Here is a 27664-nt window from a genome sequence, read left to right as displayed (position 1 = left end):
GTTTAACTTCCTGGTATAAAGGGTAAAATGTCCTTGCATGAATATAGTGAAAGGAGAAGCAAGGGAAAATAATATTGAGGGCACTATGAAGGAAATTCTGATTATCAGATATGTCTTCTGAGCTGACACAAATGGAGTCAATAACCACAGTTGGTTTCTGTTTTGTTTTTTCAGTATAATCATCTCAGACTGGGCAAAAGCAGACGGAGGAGAATAGAAACTAAAACAGTGGTTATTAGTAATTTTTTCCCAGTTGTACACTGGAGACATATCACATATGCATTTCTGGCACCCTGACTTACTATTTAATAATTCTCAGGAAAAGAGACTTGTGTTTATTTATGATTTCCCCAGTAAGTGAGATCTAAGGTAGCAGAGACCTGAAAAGATGAGAGTGGAGAACAAGTCACCTGGGTTGTATCCATATTGTTTTGATTATCTGTGTCCGTGAACTCTTCAGTTACACTCTAGAGAGTGTACTGCATAAGTAGTTAATGTTATTCTCTTTCTGCATGTGGTTTTTATTTGCTGTTTATTTTTAAGGCTTTCTGTGAAACTTTAGAAGAGACAAACTACCGTTTTCAAAAAGAACTACTTGAAAAACAAAAAGAGTTGGAATCACTGAAGAAGCTGCTCAGTGAGAAGCAGCTTCTTATAGACGCTCTAGAAAACAGAGTCAGGTATGTGCTGTGGGCTGCACTTTCAGTCCAAGTTCAGCTCAGTACTCTGTACTAAATACCTTCTGTGCATTAATATAACTTAGGAAATTTCTGACTCCAAAGTCTTAGACTCATGGTGTACATCCTCATAGATGGGGAGAATTGTTGTCTGATCATTTAGAAGGCTGAAATTTGAAGGATAGGAAATACCAGGAAAATAAAGCTGTAGCTGTTCACCAAGGCAAACATTATTTATTTTAACCTATTTAAATGATATGTTTGTTTCTAGTCATTTATACCAGCTTTTCACATATTGATACTTCTAGTTTGCCTTCTTGTCAGCATATATCAAATTGATGTTAAAATCATTTTAAATTAATCATAAGTACTGATTTCACTGTTGACACTTAGAGTCAGCAGTTTATTAAGTATATGACTCCACTTAGAGCGGCTAAAAGCTGCTAAAGCTACATGCATCGACAACAATAAATATATACCTATTTTATTCATAGAAAACAACTTATTACTGTACTTTACCGCTAGGACACTATCTTTGAAACCTGAAGAATCCCTGCTCACATCAGGAACAGAAGCTAGACAGACCCTAAAGGTGGAGCCCTCTGCGCTTGAGGTTGATCAGGGTGTCCCGGATGAAGAATCTAGGTATACAATGTTTGGTTTACTGTGGCCTAATCATCTGAGTAATTGGCGGGAAATAGTCATGCTCTATGGAGTATGTTTTTATGAATTCAGTATCATTGTATCATGAATCTGATGAGCAAACACAGGGAAACTCTACATATTCTAGACTGTCCCTAAAAGTGAGTCTTTGGCATCCAAGGTCTACATTTTATTACTCATTTTGAAGATATGTCTGAATTAACAGGGGTGTGACTCAGTTATTTCACTAATTTTGTAACCTTGACAAATCACTTTAATCTCTCTCAGCGTCAGTCTTCTCCATGCAAAAAGTGGGGCACTGTAACAGCATCTACCCTGTCTACATAATAGGAGTGATGGATAGATAGTATATTTGAACACACATAGAATTTTTATTGCATATAAGTCCAAGGTCATCATTAATACTTCAGTGATGGTCGTTAAGCTATAACTATGAGAACAAATTTTATGTTGGTAAAGGTCATTACAAACTAGATTTTTATTGAAAAACAGTAGTTCAGAAAGCTAAAAGAGTTAAAAATCATCCCCAGAGGTGTTATCTGGCAATGACAACTTTATTAAATTTCTTATTGAATATTTAGATATTCTTTTTTATTGAGTATTTTTCCATTAAATATTCTTTACATGAGCTAAAAAAAATTATAAGGTAATAGGTGAAGTAGTGTGCATCTTGTGTCTTCATTGTGTTTCTCTTTTTTTGCAGAGCTGATAATAAGCAATACTCAAGTTTTAGTGAACCTAAAAATTCCATATCAGACATAGAAGTAGCAGAAGTGGCGTATAACGCAGAAGACTAATGCAGCTCCCGCGGTTCCTTCCGTTTTTACGTTCCTGTGGATTTAGAATAGAGTGACAGATATTTAAAAAGAAAAAAAGGGACTGAAGCATCGACATTAAACAGCCAGATTGCACATGTATAAAGTTTACATAAAGGAAAATTTAAGTTATTGGTGTAGGAAATATATTCACTGTTGCTTTAAATTGTCTTTTAGACAAACTTTGTATTTAATACACTAAAAAAAATCTAGTTAAGACTTCTGTCATCAAGGCCCACATCCTTAAATACTGTACATAAATTATTTTGGTACTTTGCCAATATATTGATCCAGACTAACATGGGTGAGCACACTTTGTGTGTATGTGTTTAAATCACTAGTTGTATTAGTTAAGTAGACATAAATTGCATGTTGCTATCTGTTGAATGTATACTTCCTTGTGTCTCTGACCTGATATATTTTTATTAATGATTTATTTAAATGAGTGGTAAAGATGAGTTTTAAATATTGACATGTTTATCATCTCTAAATGAAAGTTGCTTATTTGGAATGTTACTATTTACAAGAAGAAAACTTTCTAATACCAAAGCAAAACTCTGAAAGAGCTGTAATATCATAGCTAAAGTGATAAAATAGCTTTGATTTGAAAAGCAAATTCATTAATATCCAAATACTATAATAAGTGTACCAGTGTATTATATAAGTTACACTTATTTATTTTCCATGTAATCTTTATCTTAAACCTCTACCTATAGAATTAATGGGTTTGCCTTTTTCAGAACACTACCTCTTTTAGCTAATCAGGGCATACTCTTTTGAAAACACAGATTCTAAGCAAATAGGCAGTTATATAGAAAAATAAAAGAGAAAAAGCCATATATCCTGCAGAGTTCCTATATCAACTGGCTTTGCGATTTTATTTCTGTATATGTAAACATGTTGCTATAATGTATTGATGCTGATTTTCTTCTTAATATATTTAGCTAAATGATGCACTTTATGATAATTAAACTCCTTTGTGCCAAGTTTAATTGGTGAATTTCTTTAGTAACTGGAGTTAGGAAAAAGAATTGTATAGTGCCTTCACTATTTCACCTTTTACAAACGTCTCCTAGAGTCCTGTGAGTCTGCTTTATGAAAAAGATGTTTATTTCAGCTTTGCATATAGTTGTTGAAAGTGCCTTGTTTCGTTTTATAGTATGAAGTTACTCATTTTATTTTTTATTTCTACTGTTTTGCATATTGCTGTTAATAAGCATGGTAATCATTCTAGCATTTTGAAATTCCAGTTGGTTTATTGAACTGCATATGCTTTTTAAAAACTGAAAGAAACTTACTGGGGAATTAGAATAACAATCTCCATTTTTTCCCTCCTCTAAAATTTATCAGTGTCTTGATATACAGCATATTAAGATGCGATTGTTTAAAATCCATCTGACGTAGATAAACAGATACAATGGCTGTTGTTAGTCTTTGACCTGAAAAGGAGACTGCTTTTTACCAAAGTACCAAAACTTTTTTAACGTTTTCATCAAAATGGACAGGTATGCTTTATCTCAGAATATTTTCAACAAATTGTATTAGAAATATGTTTGCTATCCTGGGAAACAAAGAGTATAATAAAATGATCTACTCGTTCATTTCAAAATGTTTAAAAAGGCTTAAAGAGAACAATCATTTAAATTAATATCGTTTTTAGTCTAATAAAACATAATAAATTCTAGGTATTATAGTGCTACATATATGTCTGTTTTAAAGTGAACCATACACTTTCAAAATCTGGCCTTTCAGAAGATTGTATTTAAAACTTAAATGGGTGAAGAAAAACTCTTGTTAATTAGAGAAATCACTATTATTTATATATATTTAGAATTTTTTTTTTTACTTTTAAATACATTTTTTTACTTTTTTTACTTTTAAATAAATTTTTCCCAGTATTATATTCATTTAATAAATTATTTTTTCAGTAAATAGTAGCTGTCTTGTCAGATCATGAATGCCATTTTTCCCCTCCAGTTTCTGTGTTCTTCTTCTTGTCCCTTACAGTTATTGTAAACTGAATTGTAGTGGACTGTAGTGACTAACCCAGCAGGTATTTGCAGTCCTCTTCTTCGCCACCTCCAAAATAAGAATTGGGGAAGCTTGTTTTCTCAGCTCCCTTGCAGCCAGGTTTGAGCCTGTGACATATTTAGTCAGTGACACAAATGGACATTTTCTGATTAGCTGCATCTGCTGCATTTCACAGATGGGGACTGAGTGTGATTTTCTTTTTAAGTTTATACTTTATGTTACTGATCATTTTAAGTTTCTGAATAGGTGCGGTGCACTTCAAATGTAACCAATATTAATATAAAATTTGAACATAACTGAAAGAGAAAACATTTCTGTGAATAGTTTTTTAACCTTTTGAAAATTAAGTCTATGTATAAGAAAGACAACCATAAAATTCAGCATTTAGAATGTGTTCTATCTCCTAAACTTAGATTAGCCATTTAAAGCACATGTATTTAGAAAACCATGGTTGATCAACAAATGTTTTATTTAAAGGAAGAAAACATGGTCCTGAGGTAAATCATGTAGTTACTGCACATGCCTGTGAGATTAGAAGGGAACAGTGGCCTTAGGTCTAAGAATAATTAATCTGGTTTTGAAATGGGTTTTTATTACTTCCAGTGATATTAAAACAAGTTTGTATTCCCAACTAGTAAAGAAAGGAATCTAAATTTTCTGGGAGTTTTTCAAAGAGCTACGTATTTGGTCCACATTTTGATTCTTCATAGAAGCAGCTTTGTTCCGTTGCTGTTTGTTTCTATGCTGTTGGCTTGTACTGGCAAAAATGGTCATCAGAACTTGTAATTTCAATACATGTGTGTTTAAAACTGATGTCTTCTCTGTCACATTGTGTAGTACCCTTTATGAGAACTCATGGGAGAAAATTCTCTTAGGTCTCAGTTCCAGTAAACCTGTGCTTCTCCTGAACAAGTGATTCATTTTTATCTTAAAGACTGTATCACTGTCTATTTTTGTTTTCTGGGCAGCTCTAAGCCAAATTGTGGTTCACCTATAGCTACTGTACAGAACCTTATGAGTTACGCTTTTGTGTAGTAAATATGGTGTTGTTTTCCTCTCATTTTCTCTTAACTCCAGTTTTCTTCACTATTTAGCTTATTCAATTAGAGCAGATTTTTTTTTTTTTTTTTTTTTTTTTTTGGTAAATTAAAAGCTTTTAGACGGTTAGAAAACCCCATTATACAGTTACAGATGTAAGGCAAAATAGTCATTAAACCAAGTTAAAATCAAAATGAAAAGTCACATTATGTCCATAGTTACATCAGTCCATCTTAAGGTTGTTAGATGTCATCAGTTTAAGAAGAGGCATCACATGCGATTGTTGAAGGTATTTGCAGACTTCCTTTCCTTGAAGTGGAGATGTCCACCACGGGAAGCCTTCCACTGATGAAGAGGGGAGTGCTCCGCAGACCTAGCAGTTAGACTGATTGTGGAATGCAGCATAGGAGTGAGCCCAGGACAGGAAGCATTGTCTTGAGGATCAAATGGCAGACTCAGGATTTCTGGAGTCAGCAGAAGTAGGCTCACATAGATTATCAGGCCCATCTTGTCCTGAAGGATCCCGGACGAGCCCCCAAGATGAAAGGTTGTTGCTGAATGAGACGCAGAATTCTTGGCCTCCAGAGGAGATGAATTCAATCCGGGGCCAGAGACGAGGCTGGATCACTCAGAGCTTTTGTGTAATAAAGTTTTATTAAAGTATAGAGGAGATAGAGAAAGCTTCTGACATAGGCATCAGAAGGGGGCAAAAGTGTACCCCGAGCAGATGTATTTTTGTTCCAGTAAAGTCTCAGATCTGAATATTTTAGACTACGTTAGATAAGAACTTGCCGTAGCCTGCACTGAAGCAATCACTGCACCCTTAAGTGATACCAGTAACTAGACAGATTACTTTAAACGGTGCCTTTAAGTAAAGTCAGTGAACACGAGTGCAGACTTAGAACTGCTGTCTGTTGGCAGCTGTTGGTAGCTTCTTGGCCAGAGCACAGTATCAGTAAACCAGTTATGATTTTAACCGTTGCCTCAAATTAGAGCAGATGCTACTTACCGTTTTGGTATTTATCACTGACAGAAAAGTGATAAATATCAGAAAGTGACAAGAGTGATCTTTTCCATAAGATGTTACAGAAAAACCTGAACGAAATTTTTGGCCAACCCAATAGAACAGTGTTCTGTTATCTCCGGATAAAACAAATAATTAAAAATACAGTCAATGTATACTCAGTAGATGAAAGGTAGCATTTTAGATACAGGGAAGATTAGGTGTAGACTTCACATGTCCTAGTGTAATGTTTGCAACCCAGCTAATTGTACTCAGAGTTACTGATGTTAGTACCTGAAATCCTTTGCAGCAGTGTGAAACACAAAACCCATCTTGGGGTGATTAAGCTCATGAGCGGAGAAGTCAAGAATGACCTGATCCGCCAGTCTGGTTTTCCAGTTCCCTATGTAACAAACATGTAATGACTAACCCAACAGGTATTTCCGTTTGTCTTCTTCGCCACCTCCAAAATAAGAATTGGAGAAACTTGTCTCAGCTCCCCTTGCAGCTCGGTTTGAGCCTGTGACACATACAGCCAGTGACACACATGGGCATTTGCTGGTAGCTTCTGGGAGATGCCTCGCTTTTCCTGTAAGAAGGTAAACGCGTTGCCGACCTCTCCTCTCCAGCTTCCTTTGACCTCAGGTGCTATCCAGAGCTATCACAACAACCACGTTGCAAACGAAGTGTGTGACAAGAGTGGGGGAAGAGGGAGAGAATCACAGAGACTCCAGCTACCTGTCAATCCACCCCGAGCTGTAGCTGTTTGTTAATTATGCCAAGATAAAAGTTATCTTAAATCTGGATTGTAGGTTGTAAGCTTCAGGAGAAACTAAGAGGCCTTCCTGTGATGATACTGTATATCACCAAAGGAAAAAAGGAGAAAAAAGTTTTGAAAGCTAGAGGGAAAATAAGAAATCTATTAGACATATCAAAGGTCACTTTACATTTGACGCTCCTTTTGACAAATATGAATGAAAAGATCTATTATTCGATGTATAGATATTAGTCTGGTCAGGTAACCAACAGCACCACAGACTGATGGCTGAAACAGTGAATGCACAGTGGAGGCGGGACGCCAAGGTCTGGGGGCCAGCAGGGCTGGTGTCTGATGAAGACTCCCTGGGGCTGCAGTCAGCGGCTTTCTCATGGTGGCCTCAGGCGGCCCTTCCTCAGGGTGTGTCGCAAGTACACTAGTCCTGTTGGGTCAGAGCCCTACCCTTGTGACCTCGTTAACCTTAATTACGCCCTGGTGAGTTTGCATGCCTGTGTGTGCTCAGTCCTGTCTGACTCTGCACACCCCTGGACTGTAGCCCACCAGGCTCCTCTGTCCATGGGATTTCCCGGGCAAGAATACTGGAGTGCATTGCCGCTCTCTGCTCCAGGGGATCTTCCCAATCCAGGGATCGAACCCACGGCTCCTGCACTGCAGGTGGATTCTTTGCTACTGAGCCACTTCAGAAGCCAGAGGCTCCATTTACAAACACAGCCAACACTCGGGAGGTGGGACTTCAATGTATCAATCTGGGGAGAACAGGAACATTCAGTCCCTAACAGCATGGAATGAATGTGACATCATTAAATGTCTACAAAGATTTTTCTTCATTCAAAAGGAGAGAGACTGAACAACCACCACCAGCCTATTCTTTCATTTGTTCATTCAGCAGCACTTGAGTATCTACTGTGTATCTGCTCTGGGTTATAAAAGTCGTTGAGAAGTATGTGATCCCTTCCAGGAGTTCAGAGTGAGTGGATGTTTCTGTGATCTGTAGCAGCATGATGTAAACTGGCAATAGAGAGATTCGTGATGAACTATGGAAATGAGAGGACTGGAAAGGGGCAAACAGTGACAAGCAGCAGAAGTCCAGGCTTTAGCTGCTTTTCAAAGCGGAACGCAAGGGCCCAGCTAGCAGAAAGTCAGCTCCAGCTGGCGGGGTCCAGCCCCAACAGGACCAGGAATTCCCGAGGGATGAGTGGCGTCGGCGAGGAAGGAGACAGACACATACAGAAGGTTGCGTAGAAGAGGTAGCTTTTTTTATTTCTAGGAAGCTCAGTTTTTATAGAATAAATGTTACCTCCCCCTTAAGTCACCACATACTACATCAGATACTGGTTTCGTGCTCCTGTCAGTATTTTTCTTTCCCATGTTTTTCCCCTCTGCATTCATCTAGAACATTTCCAATTACAGGGTTTTTTCTTAAATGTCCCGTACATAGGCTTCTTGCCTCAATGGCCTAACATTTTCACTCTAACAAAAACAATCTTCTACAAATCTCAGGTACAGTGTAAATTCTTTGGACAATAAAACATGGGAAGGGTCACGGTAACAGGTTTGACATTTCTGAGAATAATACCATGAGAAAAACCTGATATTTTTCTTTACCTGAAACCACAAAATCTCAATTTACAATGATTAACTATCAAGTAGCAAAAACACCTCTAAAGCATCAAAACACCTCTATTAATAGTGAGATAATGGCAGTGAAGCTGGTTAATATAAATCTTCTATTGCAATCCTATGTACACCATTTCCTAACTCTATAAAAATACACATAATCTTCCATGTTGTTTAAAGAAAGGGAAACAATGAACAAATGGCAGCAAGGAAATAGCAATAATGAAAACCCTCTCAACCAAGGATCAAGTAAACTGAAGCAGTATATCTACTTCTAAATCTAAATGCCTCTACTCTTTTCTATTCTAGAACATTATAATCTTTTAAACAAGCAAACTATACCTGTGGCCTTTTTATTTTATTTTATTTTATTTGACTTGATGTTTGTGGTCGTGTCCTGAGCCAGAGCAATCATGAGCATTTCCAAAAGGCCTTGAACTTTTCCAGGGAGGCCTTATTACTATATATTATATTTCCAAAAATTAATAGAAAGCCCAACAACAGTTAAGACAGAAAGAAGAAACAGACACACCGGGCCCCGGGACAGCCTCGAGGGGAAGAGCTGCCTTGCAGGTTCCTCTCATCCCATGACCTTGTCACGGACTGGGCGCATCCGGGCGGCTCCCGACATCCAGCCTACTCAAGACACAAGTATTATTAGCCCTAATTCTCCCTCCCTCTTCCCATGCCTTAGATACAGCTACAAAATGCAAAAGTCCGCTTCCCTGATGTAACAGATCGGAGACCCAGACTGTGATACACACGGTAAATGTTTTAATGTAGGGCACATACTGTATATTCATTTACCAGTTTTCTGTCAGCAGTTGGTATAGTTTCACTAGATTGAGAGTTTCTGGTTCTCGCTCTTGATAAGCCACACCCCTAGCGCTTTGCTTGAATCTCAGACATACGCCAGATCCTAACTGGCTCTTCTCCTCCAAGTCTTAGGTTAAATGTTACCTCTTCAGGCAACCTAAAATAGTCCTCAAAACAGTCACTTCGATTTCAGTTTTCTTATTTTGTTATTATCTGTTCCACTTGCCCACCTCCCCAAAGCCTGCCCCCAAAGGCAAAGCTTTGCCTATTTTCCACTAATCCCCGCCTGCCCCACAACTACCAAGCTTAGAAAGAAATGGCAGATGCTCACAATATTTATTGAATAACCTAAGTTAGGAAAATAGTAGAGAAAATAGAGGTATTTGAAAGGAAAATTTAAGTCTTGGGAATTGATACCTTCTGTGGGTCGTTGTGCTGCCAACTGAGGAAGAGAATAATGCAGGAAGAGGGAGGTTTAGGGGCTGGATTCAGCTTGGGACACGCTGGATTTGAAATACGACAGGTCATCCAAGTGCAGCTCTCTAGCAGGCATTTGGACGAAGTCATCCAAAATTCAGAGGGGCGGTCTGCCTTGTAGAACTCAAGTCAGATTCATAGGATTAATTGTTCTTCACATCCGTTGCCCATTCTGCATTGATCTAAAACCTGTCAGGGTCCCGTATGTTAGCAGTACTAAAATGAACACCAGAAATGCATGACCCCAGGTGTGCTACTGTGACAAGCATCATAGGAATACGCTTAATGGGCCCAGGTGTCTCATCCAGTTAATTTGTTTTTCATTCCAAAAGTAATTTGTAATCAGAGGGAACCGTGTTTTTCTTCTTCATTTAGAGGGGACACAATAAGAGCACCATACCACAGTTTTGTCTTACTTTGGCTAATTTTAATATTTAGCATTTAAAGTAAAGGTTAAGAAAAATTAAAATATACAGTAAAATTTAAATACTTCAACCTCACTAGTAATCAGATATAGTCACTTTTTTTTAATGTATTTTCACTAGAGTTGGAGCAATGAAGTCTGTGTATTGCTGGTAGGAGTGTGAACTGGTTCAAGAACAGTATTTCTGGAGTTGATTTGACTGCATGCAGTCAAACTGCTAAAAATGTTCATGGCCTTCGATCTAGCAATTACACTTTGAGGAACTTATACAAAAGAAATATATACGATGTTTAAAAATTTTGCTTAAAGGATGTACATCACATTTATCTTGAACATGTCAGCCAGTTTTCAGTACTGAGGGGATTTTGTCAAATATTTTATGATAGATAAAAAGTGGACTGTTTTGTACCCAATAATGCAATGTTACAGAAGACTTAAAGATATTCATGATATAATTAAAAGAAGCAGAATTCAAGATAGTATTATCTCACTTTTAGAAGTAAGAAGGTGTACAACATTTATGCATTTGTATACAGAAAAAATAAAATCATAGTCATGGTTATCTACTTGATGGAATTATGAAGGAATCTTATTTCCTTCCTGTCATGAATCTGTATTCTCTCTTCTATAATAAGCATGTACTGAAAAAAGCCTTTGTAATTTTTAAATTATTTTCAAGCTAACAGTAATTAGTATGTGTAGTACCCCATCATCTACAGTGTGTTTGCCTCAAGGCAAATTCCTTCATCTGCTTCACTCCTATCAACTCCATCCACTCTAGGCACTGTGGTGGTCCAAACTGAGTGTGAAAACCCTAAACTCGGCCTGTCCCGGAGGAGGCGCTTCTAAGTGGACAGACTGACCGACGACCCCCTGCACCCAATAGCATCACCTCGGCCCCGCAGGAGTCTCCCTGTGGCAGGAAGACGCTGGAAATCCTTCATGAAGCTGACACTGGTGGACGGACTGAATGCCGTTCGTTAACTAACCTTGTTGTTCCACCATTCACCCTCTTTCACATTTTGAAAGCTCGCGTAGGCTCTGTCTGCTTTACTGATGGTCTTCCTTCTAGCCACACTTCGCCATGACGCAGTCCGTTGAGACTGCGTGTTAAGTCGCTCCGTCGTGCCCCACTCTTTGGGACCCCATGGACTGTAGCCCCCCAGGCTGCCCTGCCCACGGGAGTCTCCAGGCAAGAGTCCTGGAGTGGGTGGGTTGCCGTGCGCTCCTCCAGGGGATCTTCCCGACCCCGAGATCGAATCCACGTTTCCTGTGTCTCCTGCGCTGGCGGGCGGGTTCTTTCCCACTAGTGCTGCGCGGGAAGCCCCGTCTACCAGCCCTTTCATTCGTGTCCGACCCCCTGTCACCCCACGGACTGCAGCCGCCAGGCTCCTCTGTCCTGGGGTTCCCCAGGCAGGAACACTGGAGCGGGGTGCCCTGCTCGCTTCCAGGGGGTCTTCCCCACCCAGGGATTGGGCCCCCTCTCCCCCATCTCCTGCAGTGGCAGGTGGGCACTCGCTGGCGGCACCGGGGGTAGATGATGGCCCTTCAGATTAATCTTAAAATGCCTTTTCAACAAATAGGATAATGGAAATCTGCATAATGATTGCAATGGGGCAATTTATAAAGTTTGAACTGGTGATTAAGCAAGGATAATTTAAAGCAAATATTTGTGTGGACAAACAGGGCTTCAGGGGGCTTCCCAGGTGGCGTTAGTGGTAAAGAACCCACCTGCCAACACAGGAGACATAGGAGACTCAGGTTCGATCCCCGGGTCGGGAAGATCCTCTGGAGGAGGGCACGGCAACCCGCTCCAGTGTTCTTGCCTGGAGAACCCCATGGACAGAGGAGCCTGGCGGGCCACGGTCCGTGGGGTCGCAGAGTTGGACAAGACAGAAGCAATTTAACACGCATGCATGGGGTTTCAGGAAGGCAGATTAGTTAGAGATGAAAGGTAAGTGGAGACTTTTGTAAAGAAATAATGGGAGATTTCCAAGTGAGCCAGGCCAAACACAAAGAGATGGTACAGATTTGGAGTCTGCTCAGAAATGACACGTCGGGCCACCTCAACTAAATGGGCCCACAAGCAGTGCGAACGGTTTGCCAGAAGGATACAGATCGCTTCCAAGCCAGCCTCCAGCCTGGCGACTCACGCAGCACACTCGGGGCAACAACCGCACGAAGTCACAGACGCAGAGAAACCACCAGTGCCCTCCCCGTGTTCCGTCCGCCAGCTGAAGTGGAAGCACGTCAGCCGACCCCCTGCCGAACAAGGGAACCCCTGCCGCGCCACCATCACCTAGAATTACTTCTATTTCTAATGTCTTCATGCATTCATGTTCCACAAAAGACTGTCAGTCACCAGCTCTAATTTTATACTCATTAATCAAAATAAGGGCTCTGCTTTTGCTTAAAATGGATTAATAATGCTTTACTTATGATTATGAACAGGAATTGGAAGACAGAGGAAGAAGTGAAAGATGGCCCAAGGTGAACTAATGAAAGTATGCATAATAAGGACGAGCAAGTTACAACAGCATTTGGGCTCATGCCCCAGAAATGAAGGAAAGATGAGCAGAAGGATACGGTGGATAAAAGTGGAACAGACAAAAACAGGAGGGCACTCAGTGTGGGAGGCTGATAATGCAGTTTCAGACCTCAATCCTTTAGATGCTCCATCAATGATTTATTTAGCAGGATCTTGGAGAAACTGGTTTTATAATACGTGAACGGCTTTATGTTCAAAATAAGATTTTACTGTATGTGTTGAAAGATTTAAATATGTTTAGAAATGTCTTTCATTTTTTAGCTAGGTAATACATTAATTTCTCCTTTACGGAGGAAACTTTGTGACTGATACAGCTTGTGTGTGTGTGTGTGTGTGTGTGTGTGTGTGTGTGTGTGAGTTGCTCAGTCGTGTCAGACTCTTTGCAACCCAATGGACTGCAGCCCACCAGGCTCCTCCGTCCATGGGATTCTCCAAACAAGAACACTGGAGTGGGTTGTCATTCCCTTCTCCAGCAGATCTTCCAGGCCCAAGGATTGAACCCAGATCTCCTGCATTGCAGGCGGATTCTTTACCATCTGAGTCACCAGGGAAGCCCCTGATATAGTTTATGTGGATATATTCATAATGCCATCCTCAAAATATTGTGTAAAAATCTGTGGGGTTTACTTTTCTGAATATGTCATATCTACAAAATGTTTCCTTATTTTCTCCAGTTCTTGGAACCCCAGAACCTTCCAAGTTCACTTACCCCTTAATCTGAAGCTAGTTAAGAATATACGTTAAACAGACCTAAGCTTGCGTTCTTGCTTCTTACTAAGTAAAGCAAATAACCTCGCCTCTCTGAGCCTCGGTGCTCGTTTAAAACAGAGATAATGAGAGTGCTCACCAGCTTGTGTTGAAAGGCGGACACGTGGAAGGGCGTGTGGAGCACGCAGGTGTGGACCCGGCATCTCCCGAGGCTTGGGAACAGCCGAGCCCAGGGCAGCTGGGCTTGCACGGGTGCTGAGCGTGCTGGTCTGTGCACAGCCGAGGCACTTCCGCCTCACGCAGTGCCCACCAGCCGTGCCACTGAGAGCTCAGAGTTCAGCCACAGCCGGAGGCTTAGGAGGAGGAGAGGAAGCTCCCTGAGACGCTGAACTGTCCATATTCCTCCCAGTCAAGAGTTTTCTTTGGTGATGGTGGGATCTCTGTTTGCGTATGTTCACGGACTTGCACGTTTAAGGCACCCTAGTTGACACTTAATCTGGGGTCACCTCCTCAAGGTCACCTCTCACTCTGCTTCTGACTTCTCAGTCACACTAGCCTTTTCAGCACCTGGAATGCTCTACTTTCCTGCCCCAAACCTTCAGGGACGACATTATCGCTACATTTTCTTTCAATAGAAGAATAAAGCCAAAACCGACGGAAACCTCAACTTCCTGCTTCTGCAGTCTGTCCAATAAGTTTTGTTTTATGAGTGATGCTTACAAACTGTTCTATAAACATTGAAATGTAAAATGTAAATACATAAAGCAAATAGGCATGTGGTTTAAGGACACAAAGAAATAGTGAAATGAGAGAAGTTGATGTATTTGTTGTCAGGTATCAAATTCCTTCAAACATTCTTGGAAGCATTTTTCTTTTGGTCTAGTCTCACCTTTCAAATATGTCAGAGGAATACTATTGATTCAGTGTGCTGTCAAGGCATAAAAAGCTGATACAGAAGTCACTTCCTAAATTTATTTTCAAGGTACAGAACAGCCATCCTGACCAGACAGCATGCCTTGTGCCTTGGTCGATGCCTCACTCAATTGCATAGAGAGGTTTTAATTTTAAAATGTTTGAAAGTAAATATTATTTGAGTAATGTTATTCCATTCTTTGTTCACAAGCTTCTGCTAAGAAGTGACATCATCTAAGAAATTTGTATTTTGAGATATGTAAATAAGAATTTCCTCATGTACATGCTAAGTCACTTCAGTCGTGTCTGACTCTGTGACCCCATTGACTGTAGCCAGCCAGGCTCCTCTGTCCACGGGATTCTCTAGGCAAAGATCCTGGAATGGACTGCCATTTTCTCCTCCAGGAGATCTTCCCGACCCAGGGATCAAACCCACATCTCTTATGTCTTCTGCATTGGCAGGCGGGCTCTTCACTACTCACACCACCTGGGAAGCTCTAAGAATTTCCTTAAATTTAACCAGTCTAATCATGAAATTCTTGCCCACATCTATAGCGTTTCTGGAAAAATGATGGCAACAAAAACACAACCTGTGCTGGCCTTGGATTCAGTCTACAGAAATATGACAGGAACATTTTAGACGTTGCTCTCAATTACCCAACGTTTTGTGGTCTGTATGCCCACCTGAGCGGTAGGGCCGGCTCTGGACACGTGTGCAGTGAGCAAGGCCTGACCCAGCTACTTCCACAGGACCTGTGAGGGCCCTGGACCCCAGACATCCTGTCTCCCAGCCCCCGGGAGGTGGGCCCCCGGCACCGCGTGCGTGCCTCTAGCAGGGCACTGACTGCTTTGGGTGGTACTTGTTTAAGTCCATTCCCCACGGAGATGCTCAGCACACGCACGCCAGAGGCTCTACGGAAACGTGATTCATATGAATGCATGGATTAATCTTGGAAATTAAAAATAATTTAAAAATGAGGTATCTGAACCTTTTAGCCCTCAGACAATTAATGCCTTATAATTAATATGGACTCAGAGGGTCTATTATAACTAGAAGTACTTTGAGAACTAGCTAGTTTAAACTGACCCTCGGCAATAATCCCGTAGGTAGCAAATCTGCCTTTCCCCCAGAAGCTATGATTCGAAAAGCTCTCCCACAGTGGCTGAGGGGTGCAAGTTTGCAGGCAGACTCTACTTCACTAGCTCCGAATCCTAGAACTGTCATGGCTGATGGGGCCCATCAAGTAAGTCTTCTGCTCCAAACCCTCATCTTACAGGTAAAACCCCACTCCAGGAAGAGGACCTGAACGCTGACCGAGCGGTAGAACGCTGTGGAAAACAGGTCTCTGATACCCCGCCCGGTGCTGTTGTGTTTGGTTCTATCCATAAAGATGGCATGGATGTTGGATCATAGCCACTATCTGTGTGTGAACTTTTTCACAGCCACCGGAGAGAGGTTCTCAATTTTGTCCTTGACTCCAGACTCCAGTTCTACCGTTTAGGCTTACATCAATCAAAGAGGCTGGTGAAGAAAGGTCATCAACATATTTTAAGTAATTAGTTATTTAGTTGGAGTGTAATTGCTTTACAATGTTGTGTTACTTTCTGCTGTGCATCGAAGTGAATCAGCCGCATGTATACATATATCCCCTCTTCCTTGGATTTCATGCATCACATTTTAATACCAGTAAGTGTGAGTGCGTCTGTGCTAAGCTGTTCCAGTCCTTTCCGGCCCTTTGTGACCCCCACGGACTACAGCCCACCAGTCTCCTCTGTCCATGGCAAGAACACTGGAGCGGGGTGCCATGCTGTCCTCCAGGGGATCTTTCGGACTCAGGAGTCGAACCTGCATCTCTTATGTCTCCTGCCTTGGCAAGCAGGTTCTTCACCACTAGCACCCCCTGGGGAGCTCAGTATAGATCAGTCAATTCAGTTCAGTTCAGTCGCTCAGTCGTGTCCGACTCTTTGCGACCCCGTGAACCTCAGCACGCCAGGCCTCCCTGTCCATCACAAACTCCCCGAGTTTACCCAAACTCCTGTCCATTGACTCAGTGATGCCATCCAACCATCTCATCCTGTCGTCCCCTTCTCCTCCTGCCTTCAGTCTTTCCCAGCATCAGGGTCTTTTCCAATGAGTCAGTTGTTCACATCAGGTGGCCAAAGTACTGGAGTTTCAGCTTCAGCATCAGTCCTTCCAATGAACACCCAGGACTGATCTCCTTTCGGATGGACTAGTTGGATCTCCTTGCAGTCCAAGGGACTCTCAAGAAGACTTGAGACTCTCAAGAGTCTTCTCCAACACCACAGTTCAAAAGCATCAATTCTTTGGCGCTCAGCTTTCTTCACAGTCCAACTTTCACATCCATACATGACCACTGGAAAAACCATAGCCTTGACTAGACGGACCTTTGTTGGCAAAGTAATGTCTCTGCTTTTTAATATGCTATGTAGGTTGGTCATAACTTTCCTTCTGGTGGTCAAGCATCTTTTAATTTCATGGCTTCAATCACCATCTGCAGTGATTTTGGGGCCCCAAAAAATAAAGGCTGTCACTGTTTCCACTGTTTCCCCATCTATTTGCCATGAAGTGATGGGACCAGATGCCATGATCTTAGTTTTATGAATTTTGAGCTTTAAGCCAACTTTTTCACTCTCCTCTTTCACTTTCATCAAGAGGCTCTTTAGTTCCTCTTCACTTTCTGCCATAAGGGTGGTGTCATCTGCATATCTGACGCTATTGATATTTCTCCAGGCAATCTTGATTCCAGCTTGTGCACCTTCCAGTCCAGCATTTCTCATGATGTACGCTGCATATAAGTTAAATAAGCAGGGTGACAATATACAGCCTTGACGTACTCCTTTTCCTATTTGGAACCAGTCTGTTGTTCCATGTCCAGTTCTAACTGTTGCTTCCTGACCTACATATAGGTTTCTCAAGAGGCAGGTCAAGTGGTCTGGTATGCCCATCTCTTTCAGAATTTTCCTGAAATCGTTTATTGTGATCTACACAGTCAAAGGCTTTGGCATAGTCAATAAAACAGAAATAAATGTTTTTCTGGAACTCTCTTGCTTTTTTGATGATCCAGTGGATCTTAGCAATTTGATCTCTGGTTCTTCTGCCTTTTCTAAAACCAGCTTGAACATCTGGACGTTCACGGTTCATGTATTTCTGAAGCCTGGCTTGGAGAATTTTAAGCATCATTTTACTAGTGTGTGAGATGAGTGCAATTGTGTGGTAGTGTGAGCATTCTTTGGCATTGCCTTTCTTTGCAATTGGAATGAAAACCGACCTTTTCCAGTCCTGTGGCCACTGGTGAGTTTTCCAAATTTGCTGTCATATTGAGTGCAGCACTTTAACAGCATCATCTTTCAGGATTTGAAATAAGTGGAGTCGCTCAGTCGTGTCTGACTCTTTGCAACCCCTTAGACTGTAGCCTACCAGGCTCCTCCGTCCATGGGATTTTGCAGGCAATAGTACTGGAGTGGGCTGCCATTTCCTTCTCCAGGGGGAATCTTCCTGACCCAGGGATCGAACCTGGATCTCCCACATTGTAGACAGATGCTTTACCATCTGAGCCATCAGGGAAGATCTGGATTTGAAATAGCTAACTGGAATTCCATCACCTCCACTAGCTTTGTTTGTGGTAATGCTTCCTAAGGCCCACTTGACTTCACATTCCAGGATGTCTGGCTCTAAGTGAGTGATCACACCATCGTGATTATCTGGGTTGTGAAGATCTTTTTTGTACAGTTCTTCTGTGTATTCTTGTCACCTCTGCTTCTGTTAGGTCCATACCATTTCTGTCCTTTATTGAACTCATCTTTGCATGAAATGTTCCCTTGGTATCTCTCATTTTCTTGAAGAGATCTCTAGTCTTTCCCATTCTGTTGTTTTCCTCTATTTCTTTGCATTGATCACTGGGGAAGGCTTTCTTATCTCTCCTTGCTATTCTTTGGAACTCTGAATTCAAATGGGAATATCTTTCCTTTTCTCCTTTGCTTTTTGCCTCCCTTCTTATCACAGGTATATGTAAGGCCTCCTCAGACAGCCATTTTGCTTTCTTGCATTTTTTTTCTTGGGAATGGTCTTGATCTCTGTCTCCTGTACAGTGTCACAAACCTCCCTCCATAGTTCATCAGGCACTCTATCAGATCTAGTGCCTTCAATCTATTTCTCACTTCCACTGTATAGTCATAAGGGATTTGATTTAGGTCATACCTGAATGGTCTAGTGGTTTTCTCCACTTTCTTCAATTTCAGTCTGAATTTGGCAATAAAGAGTTCATGATCTGAGCCACAGTCAGCGAGCAGGGTCAATAGCTTCCAGACTGAGCCTGGCTGCGCGCATCCTATCCTCCTTCCTGAAGGCCTTGAGAATCGCTGCCCATTCCAACGCTGGAAGCTCGCAGCTAAGGATCGCTGTGGCTCTGAATTTACTCAGTGTTGCGCCCTCAGTTGCAGCAGCAATCGTGTCCCGATTCCTTCTCTGCCCCTGAGCCGTGAAAAACCCGCCCCTGGGAGCCGCTTGCTGGAGAGGTTACTGGTGCCTCTAGCATGGCTGAGCAAGCACGTTGGCTCCTACCAGCTCCTTGAGAAGCAAGCACGTTGGCTCTTACCAGTCCCTTGAGTAGTAGTCAGCCCAGGTGACCCCCAGGGAGCGCCGTCGCAGGCCCCTGTGCTGGGGAGGAGCCCCCAGCGCTCTCGCAGCACACTTGGGGTGGTCACCGGCCGCCTCACCTCACTGGTGCACAAAACGGGGCGTGAGAGGAAGCAAAACGGGGTCCCAAAGACAACCGACTTTCAGGCTCAGTTAAATCATACAGCTGGCCTTGCTGCCTAGGTCTATAAAGAAGCAGGTATCCGTTCTAAAATGTCGATGAATAAAATCCAAACAACATTTTTTCACGAAAGGGGCTGCCTCTGGCCGAGTTTAGCCGGTTGCTAGTCTTGGCCTTGGCGATGAGCTCGGAGGGCCTCCTGGTGGAGGGGCGCCGGTGGGAGGGGCGCCGGGGAGGGGCGCCGGTGGGAGGGGCGCCGGTGGGCGGGGCGCCCGTGGGGGGGGGGACGCCGGTGGGCGGGGCGCCGGTGGGCGGGGCGGGGCGCCGGCGGGAGGGGCGCCGGTGGGCGGGGCGCCGGTGGGAGGGGGCGGTGGCGACGGGGAGGGGCGGCGGTGGGAGGGGCGCCCGTGGGGGGGCGCCGGTGGGCGGGGCCGGCGGCGACGGGGAGGGGCGTGGTGGGAGGGGCGCCGGTGGGCGGGGCGCCCGTGGGGGGGACGCCGGCGAGAGGAGCTGTAGGGGGGCGGTGGGAGGGGCGCGGGGGGGGGGGACGGGAGCGGGGCGCCGGCGGGGCGCCGGCGGAAGGGGCCCCGGCCGGCGGGGCGGTGGAGGGAGTGGCGCCCGTGGACCAGGGTGGCATCGCGGCTTCCGGGGAAGCGAGTCCGGGGAACCAAGGTCCGCGGGTATGGGCCGGGCCGCTGTTCCAGAGTCTGTCTGACTGAAAGGTGGTGAAGCCCAGGAGGCGTCTCTTGAGTGACTGTCTCATCTGAGAAAACTGGGCTACCATCCCATCCAGATCTCCAAGAGCCAAGGAGGAAGGCCTTTCATTTACTGTAGAATTTTTGGTCAACTGTTACCTTCACAAGGGAGGAACATAAAATTGACTTTTGCCTTACTCACACTTATATCTGAAATTCCAAAAATCATTATCAACTACTTTTTCATTGTAGCCGACTTCAGTGTATCCGTTTGTGTTATTTGACCTAATTTTCACTTAGGATGCCAGCTACACAAGGTTGAAAGATGCCTGTTTCTAAAAGTTTTTCGTAATTCTACTCCCTATGTTAACTTTTTCTCACATTCTCTTTACTCTTTTTTCAAAATTTTCTTGGGCTTTAACTCCTTTTTTACTTCAGCTAGTTTTCTAAACACTGTATGCTCGATAACTTTTGTCACCTTATTTTGAAAAAATGAAATTTTTCCTCTTTACTCCATGTCTTGCTTTTGAAGAAGACGTTCAGAGAGAAGTGGCTTTGCTCAAATAATTAAAAGAAAGTTGCTTCCTGACTGCATGGAAGTAGGCTTTTCCACACTGTCAAAGCACACGGTAGACGCTGAAAGCCTCCTGGACTTCCCGTGGTCCCAGTCCGTCCTCGTTGCGGTTCCCACCGCCCGGCTGTTGGCCAGGCCTCTCCCAGTGCCCAGCCCGCCGCCTTCTCGCCACGGCTGCAGTCACGAGCTGCAGGCTCTGACCCTCCCGCAGCCCGCCCTCCGCAGCCCTGGGGTCACCGACGGGCCGCACACCCACCGGTCTCCGCCCCACCCCGGGCCGCCCGCCTCCTGCTACCCTCTGCCCGGAGACGCCCCCGCGTGCGCCGGGCCTCTCGAACCCGCGGTGGGCGCCTCTGGCCTGCCTGCGCCTCCACACCCCACTGCCCTGCGCCCAGTCCCCTCAGCTCACTGCGGCCCCTCCAGCTGTGTCTGTTTCTGTGACAGGCCGCGCTTTGTAACCCGCAAGCTGAGCAGCACTTATCTTCCCCTGCCTCCCAGTACCTCAGCGTGACCCAACCCTCCGCTAGGGCACGGAGGCCCTGGGCACCCGCTCGCCTCACCGTCCCCAGGCGCCGCCCCGAGCCTTCGCCTCCCGCGTGCCGGACCCCTGGAGCCCCGCCTTCTCTTTCACGGTGCCCGTCGGCAGCGCGGACCAGGCCTTCGGCACTCAGCCCGGCAACAGCTGGTCCGGAAGGCCAGCCCGGCAGCCAGGCAAGGCTGGACCCTCACGCATCACACGGCACTGCCCTGGGTGTGCCAGCGGCCCTGACCAGACTTCCGGAGGGCGCGGGCCTGTCCTTGCCGGTTTCTGAAAACCTAGCGTCCGCCAGCGTGGCGGCTGCGTACACTGGAGACGCTGTGAGCGGGGGATCAATGGAGAATTTCTGCAGCGTCTCACGTGCCGGGCACAGCATGGATGTTGCCTGTATTGTTGTATTTAACCCTAATTTTGACCGTGTAAAGATATCGTCAATACTTATCTGCCACATGAAGGAAATGAAGACCAACGAAGTTCAGTGATGGAGGCCACTGCGGGGGAAGCTGTAACGCAACCTCCGAATCCCCTTCAGCAGAGGACTGACGGGCTCACCCCCGGCAGCGTGGCCTGTGGCTCTCCTCACCCCGGGACCATGCGCTCCGCCGGGCAGCCGCACTCTGAGTGAGCGCCGCGGGGTCGCCCGCGCTCAGGCGCGGCTCCCTGGTGCCCTGTGGGGTCAGCAAGGCCGCCCGTGAGCCCGCACCGCCCCTCAGCTTCTCTGTCTGATCCAGTCCTGGGGCATGGACGCCGAAGTCGGCCTCCTTCCGCGTGCTGTGTTCTCTTCCCAGGGAGCCTGGCCAGGAGGAGTCGGGCGGCCAGTCACTGATGGACCACGTGACCAGACCGCGGCCCACTCAGCGGCTCCGCTGGTGGTTCCCTGACTGCACCCTCCTGTGATGAGCAGGCCTTTCTTTCCTTTGTGTCCGCGGTACTCAGCACAGGCGTTCAACAAGCATGTGTCAGTCAGCTTTTGCTCTTTTGGCTTGGTTGCTCAGGCTCGTTTGTTGACAGTTCCCGCCCTCGGAAACCTCACAATGAAGTCTGCTGCCTCGAAGGGGCGGGCAAGTGATCTTCTCAACTCATGACTTAGGCTCAGGTCAGAAGTGGTCAACCTAGTTGCAATACCAAAACCCTCTAATGTTCGACTTTGTTTTCTTTATCAGTGTTTTCAGAAACTCAGACATTTAGCAGTTATATTTCTCCTCCTTAAATAACCAAGCCTGATCCAAGTCTTATTGATGTTATTTTACTAAACATCTTTAAAGCCATTGAGAAGGGAATGTTTTAAGAGAAGGAGAGAGAACTCAGGAGCGCTGACCCTGGGCCTGGAGGGCGTGTGTCACACGCGTCCTGTCCTGCCCGGTGTAACCGGTGCTGAGTGACTTCACGCGTGCAGGCGTCAGAAGCCGCGGGATAGCTCCATGCCCCAGATCCTGCACAGGCATCTTCAGGAATAAAGTCAGAGCGAAAGCAACTCAAATGCCTTCGATCCTTCCTTTGAAAACATGATCTTGAACTTGTCAATCTTGACTAAAAACTACAGAAGGGCTACATTTTCCAATGGGGACTCGGGAGTCAGCGTTTGAGCTATTATTGGCTCAGTCTTCTCAGCTAAAGTTTGCTTTCTTTCTCTGCAAAAAGCATACATGTTCATTAAAATAAAACCTCTGTCAGAAAAATAATTAATATTAGAAATGTAACCAATCTGGCCCAGTTTCCCAGGAGTTTCTGATAACAGTTTTAGGCTTATGTAATTTTGTTATTTTGCATTGCCCGAAGTAAAATAATCTTCTTGTTGTTCAGTCACTAAATCCTGTCAGACTCTGCAGACAAAATAACCTTCTAGGAGATATACTAGTAGGACACATGCACTTTTTTCTCAGTCTGGACCTCTGCTGCCCTCTACAGCCAAAGAAAGACAAAGAATGATCTTTTCTTAGGTTCTACTTGCCTGGAACTTTTTTTTTTTTTTTTTAAGATTTTATGCACGTGTCATCTCGTGAAGGAAGCACTTGCATCAGCAGAAATACAGGGAAGAAGTTAAGGATATAGATATTGAACTAAGTGAAAGTGTTAGTCGCTCAGTTGTGGCCAAGTCTTTTCAGCCCCATGGACTGTAACCCATCAGGCTCCTCTGTCCATGGGATTCTCCAGAACACTGGAGTGGGCTGCCATGCCCTCCTCCAGGGGATCTTCCCAACCCAGGGATGGAACCCACGTCTCCTACATTGCAGGAAGATTCTTTACTGTCTGAGCCACCAAAGAAACTTGATTTCAAATTCTTCATCCTAATTAGCAATTGTATAACCTCAGAAAGTTGCTTCATCTTTTTGAGCCACTTTCAGATTTATTAATGACTAGATATATTAAGTAATTAATATCTAATTCAAAGCCATGTTTTACAAACTAGTGAAATATTGAGTAAGACCTTTTGCACTCAGTTGGCATAGAATTAGCACATTACAGATGGTGACAATTGTTACCTAAATTGCCTCTGTTGCTTTGAGAATTGGCAAGAGAAGGAAGAAAGTAATTATTGAGCATTAATTTTGTACCAGGTACTGTACTAGTTTTACATATATATTCCCGTTTAATTCTCATGATAATCCAGTGATGTCAAGGATATAGTCTTCCCATTATGTCATAAAGGTATTTCAGCCTCAGAGAAGTTAAGAAACTTTCCCAAGGTCACAGAGCTGGACTGTGGCCTACCTCAGAGCAGGGTCTGTGTCCTGCTTAAGCTCACAGTGTCTGTCATCAAGTAGTCTTTGGTGAAAGACTATATGAAAAAATGAATAATCTGGGGAACGCATAAATGAACCTTCTTTATATGAACCTTCTTTAAATATGAACCTTCTTTCCCAGGCAGTGCAGACTGTGCATATGTCACCCTCAAGGAAACAGGAGTCTTGCTGAAACGTTAACAAATCACGTGGACTGTTATTATGCTTTCGTAAAAGGCACACAGAGCTCTGCACACCACTTTGTGCAGGATATTTTGTTTTATACATTTAGGTCCAAGTACTTAAGGAAATCTGTGTTCAGTTATTAACTGACTACCATGGAACAGAGACTTCACTGGACACACACAACAAAGACGACAGACAAAATAAATAGTTCAGAAAAGTAACTAAGCAAGCAAACAAGCTCAAGAAACATCAAACAATAAGGGAAGGATTATAATATTCACATATGTGATATTCAAAATGTCCTGTCTTCAACAAGAAAACAGTCTGACACACACAAATAAATGAGGCAGTGTGCTCCAAACACAAGGGGAAGCCGTCAGTAGAAACTGACCTTAAAACAAGCCAGATGCTGGACTTATTAAACAAATATTTTAAATTGGCTATTTTAAAATATCTTCAAACAGCTAAACAAACCATTTCTAAAACACTAAAGGAAAGCATGAGAATCATTTTTCACCAATAGGAAATATCAATGAAGAGAGAGATTTCATGAAAAAAGACCTAGTTGGAAATTCTAAAGTTGAAAAACACAATATAATAACTGAAATGAAAATTCACTAGAGAAAATCATCAACAAACGAGCAGGCAGAGAGAAGGAATCAGTGGGTTTGAAGATAGATCAACTGAGATTATCTAGTCTGAGAAGAAAAAATGGGGGGGAAAATGAACAAAGTATAAAAGACCTGTGTGAGACCACCAAGCAAAGTAACACGTGTAATTGGACGCCCGAGGGAAGAGAAAGAGATGGCGAGAGGAAGAGGAAGGGGCAGAAAGAATATGTGAAAAAATGATGACAAATACTTCCCAACTTCAATGAAAGATATGAATCAACAAATCCAAGCTCAATGAAACTCAAGCTGGAAAAACTCAAAGCGTCTACACACATTTTAATCAAATTGTCAAAAGACAAAGAATCTTTAAAGTAGCAAGACAGAAGAGACTCATCACCTACAAAGAATCCTCCATAAGATTAACAGCTGTTTCCTCATCAAAAACCATGGTGCCCAGAAGAAAGTAGCATATTCAAGTTTTTAGGAGAAAAAAAATTGTTACCCAAAATTTATAACTAGCAAAACTATTCTTTAAAAAAATGAAGGCGAAATTAAGAACTCCCTAATAAAGAAAACCTGAAAGAATTCATTGTCAGTAGACCTGCCTCACAAGACACGCTAAAAGGAGACCTCCAAGCAGTAATGAAAGGACACCAGACTGTAATCTGAACCAACGCAAATAACGAAGAATAGCAGTAAAGGTAGCTACATAGGTACATAGGTAAGGGTTAACCAGGATGAGTACTTTTAGTTGTAACTCCTCTGTTTTCCTTTTTATTTAAAAGACAAGTATATGATGTAATCACTATACGCCTGTGTTTACGGGCACACATGCCTAAAGATGTAGTTTATGCACTATAAAGGGGGATGGGAGATATATAGAAGGAAAGTTTTATATAATATTCAAGTTGTTTGTATTAATTTGAACTAGTTTGTTATAATTAAAGTGTTATTTGTAATCCCCAAGGAAATACACTAAGAAAATAAATTACATAGTGAAAGAAGCTGCAAGGGAATTAAAATACTACACTAGAATGTATTTATTTGCTATTTATCTACTAACTTTTTGAAAGAAAGAAGTAATGGAGAAACTAAGGGAAAAAAGACATAAGACATATATTATAGAAAACAAGCACCAAAATGGCAAATACAGTAAGTACATTACATATGAACAATTAACTTCTCCAATTAAAAGGCAGAGATTGGGAAATGGATTAAAAAAAGAAATATCTTATTTTATGCTATCTACAAAAGGCTCATGGTAAATTAAAGCACAAGTATCGATTGAGAATAAAAAGATGGGAAGATATTCCATGCAAAATGTAATCAAAAGAGAGCTGAAGAGAGTAGCTATACAAACACCAAAGTAGACTTTAAGACAGAGATGTTGAGGTGGACGTGACGGCAGGAAAACTAAAGTGAACCTCCAGCCTCTAATTGACTAGAGCTTGGGATAGAGGTCACAGCTAGAAATACACGTGCCAGAGGACTGCTCCAACTTTAATCCCCGTGCTGACTCAGAGCTCAGAGGATAGTGTTTAGTAAACATTAATTGATTGAATGAATAAATTTATATGAGCAATTTAATTCATTCTTTCAAAGAAAGGATAGTTGAAGCTATAATTTAAAATGATACCTATGAATAGTATAGAAAAGAGAGAGCAAATACCTGAATTATTAAAAATCTGAGAAAGATTCACATTTATGAGTCAGGAAGAAGACTGAGCCCTCCAAAGAGAAAAAGATGCAAGAGTTGGGACTGACGGAGCACGGCAGAATGGTGGAGCGTGACAAGCAGAAGCCTTTCCAAAGAGCAGGGGACAGACACATACTGTATTAATGTAGAGAGTATGTGCGACTGTTGGAGGAGATGGTGACCCGCTCCGGTGTTCTTGCCTGGAGAATCCCATGAACAGGGGAGCCTGGTGGGCTACAGTCCATGGGGTCGCAGAGTCAGACATGCAGCTATACATGTCTTAACACACGTGTATAATTTGTACTTAAGCATATATGACCCACTTGGGCACATTTCATATATATAAACATACTACATAAAACCATGCCACGTGCCACCCATGTGTCACCCTTTCGGTGCTTCACAGAGAAGCCTGGATTGGAGATTTTTTCTGGATGCTGAAAAGAAACATTTACCCTCCTGATATCATAAGTAACACTGTTATAGACAGCCTTCAGTAGCCTGTGAATATCAGAAATGTTCAGGAGAAGGATTCATAATCAGAGGCATTGCCTACTTGCTCAGGGCTTGAACATCTCTCTTCTGAATAACAGTTTTACTGTTTTGCCCTGTCTGTACTTTGTCAATATATACTGTCTTTTTTTTTTTTTTTTTTCCAAAACAATAGCTCCAATGTCTTCTATAAAGTGCAATAAAACTTCTGGTCAGCCAGGAAACAAATGATGTAAAGTAAATTTGAAGTTGAAGTATTTTAGCTAATTTAAGAAATACTGTGGATCACAACAAACTGGGAAATTCTTGAAGAGATGGGAATACCCAACCACCTTACTTGTCTCCTGAGAAAACTGTATGCAGGTCAGGAAGCAAGAGTTAGAACCAGATATGGAACAACTGACTGGTTCAAAATTGGGAAACGAGGATGACAAGGCTATATATTGTCACCTTGCTTATTTAATTTATATGCAGGGTGCCTGCTCAGTCATTCAGTCATGGCTGACTCTTTGCAACCCCATGCACTGTAGCCCACCAGGCTCCTCTATCCATGGGATTCTCCAGACAAGAATACTGGAGTGGGTTGTCATGCCCTCCTCCAGGGGATCTTCCCAGCCCAGGGATTGAACCTGAGACTCCTACCACTCCTGCACTGCAGACAGATTCTTAATGGCTGAGCCATCTGGAAAGCCCATTATATGCAGAATACATCATGCAAAATGCCAAGTTGCATGAAGCACAGGCAGGAATTAAGATTTCCTGGAGAAGTATCAACAACCACAAGTACAAGTGATACCACTAGGACTTTAGCAAAGAGGAACTAAAGAGCCTCTTGATGAAGGTGAAAGAGGAGAGTGAAAAATT

General features: G+C 43.2%; 1 protein-coding gene across 5 annotated transcripts in view; it reads left to right on the top strand.

Annotated features, from left to right (window-relative positions):
* The window catches only part of SNX16 (sorting nexin 16), a 36519-nt gene extending 31421 nt beyond the window's left edge, over window positions 1–5098 (top strand). For all 5 annotated transcript variants that reach the window (XM_065902493.1, XM_065902494.1, XM_065902489.1 and 2 more), the window contains 3 exons: window positions 544–680; window positions 1203–1322; window positions 2044–5098. In XM_065902493.1, the coding sequence (XP_065758565.1) occupies window positions 544–680; window positions 1203–1322; window positions 2044–2137 (351 nt within the window). In that variant the 3' untranslated portion in view covers window positions 2138–5098. The remainder of the gene's footprint in view (window positions 1–543; window positions 681–1202; window positions 1323–2043) is intronic.
* The last annotated feature ends 22566 nt before the right edge of the window (window positions 5099–27664 follow it).

The sequence above is a fragment of the Muntiacus reevesi genome, chromosome 12, assembly GCF_963930625.1.
Source record: "Muntiacus reevesi chromosome 12, mMunRee1.1, whole genome shotgun sequence".
NCBI classification, from domain to species: Eukaryota; Metazoa; Chordata; class Mammalia; order Artiodactyla; family Cervidae; genus Muntiacus; species Muntiacus reevesi.
Note: the sequence above shows the minus strand (reverse complement) of the source record. Positions and strands in the feature narration are given on the sequence as shown.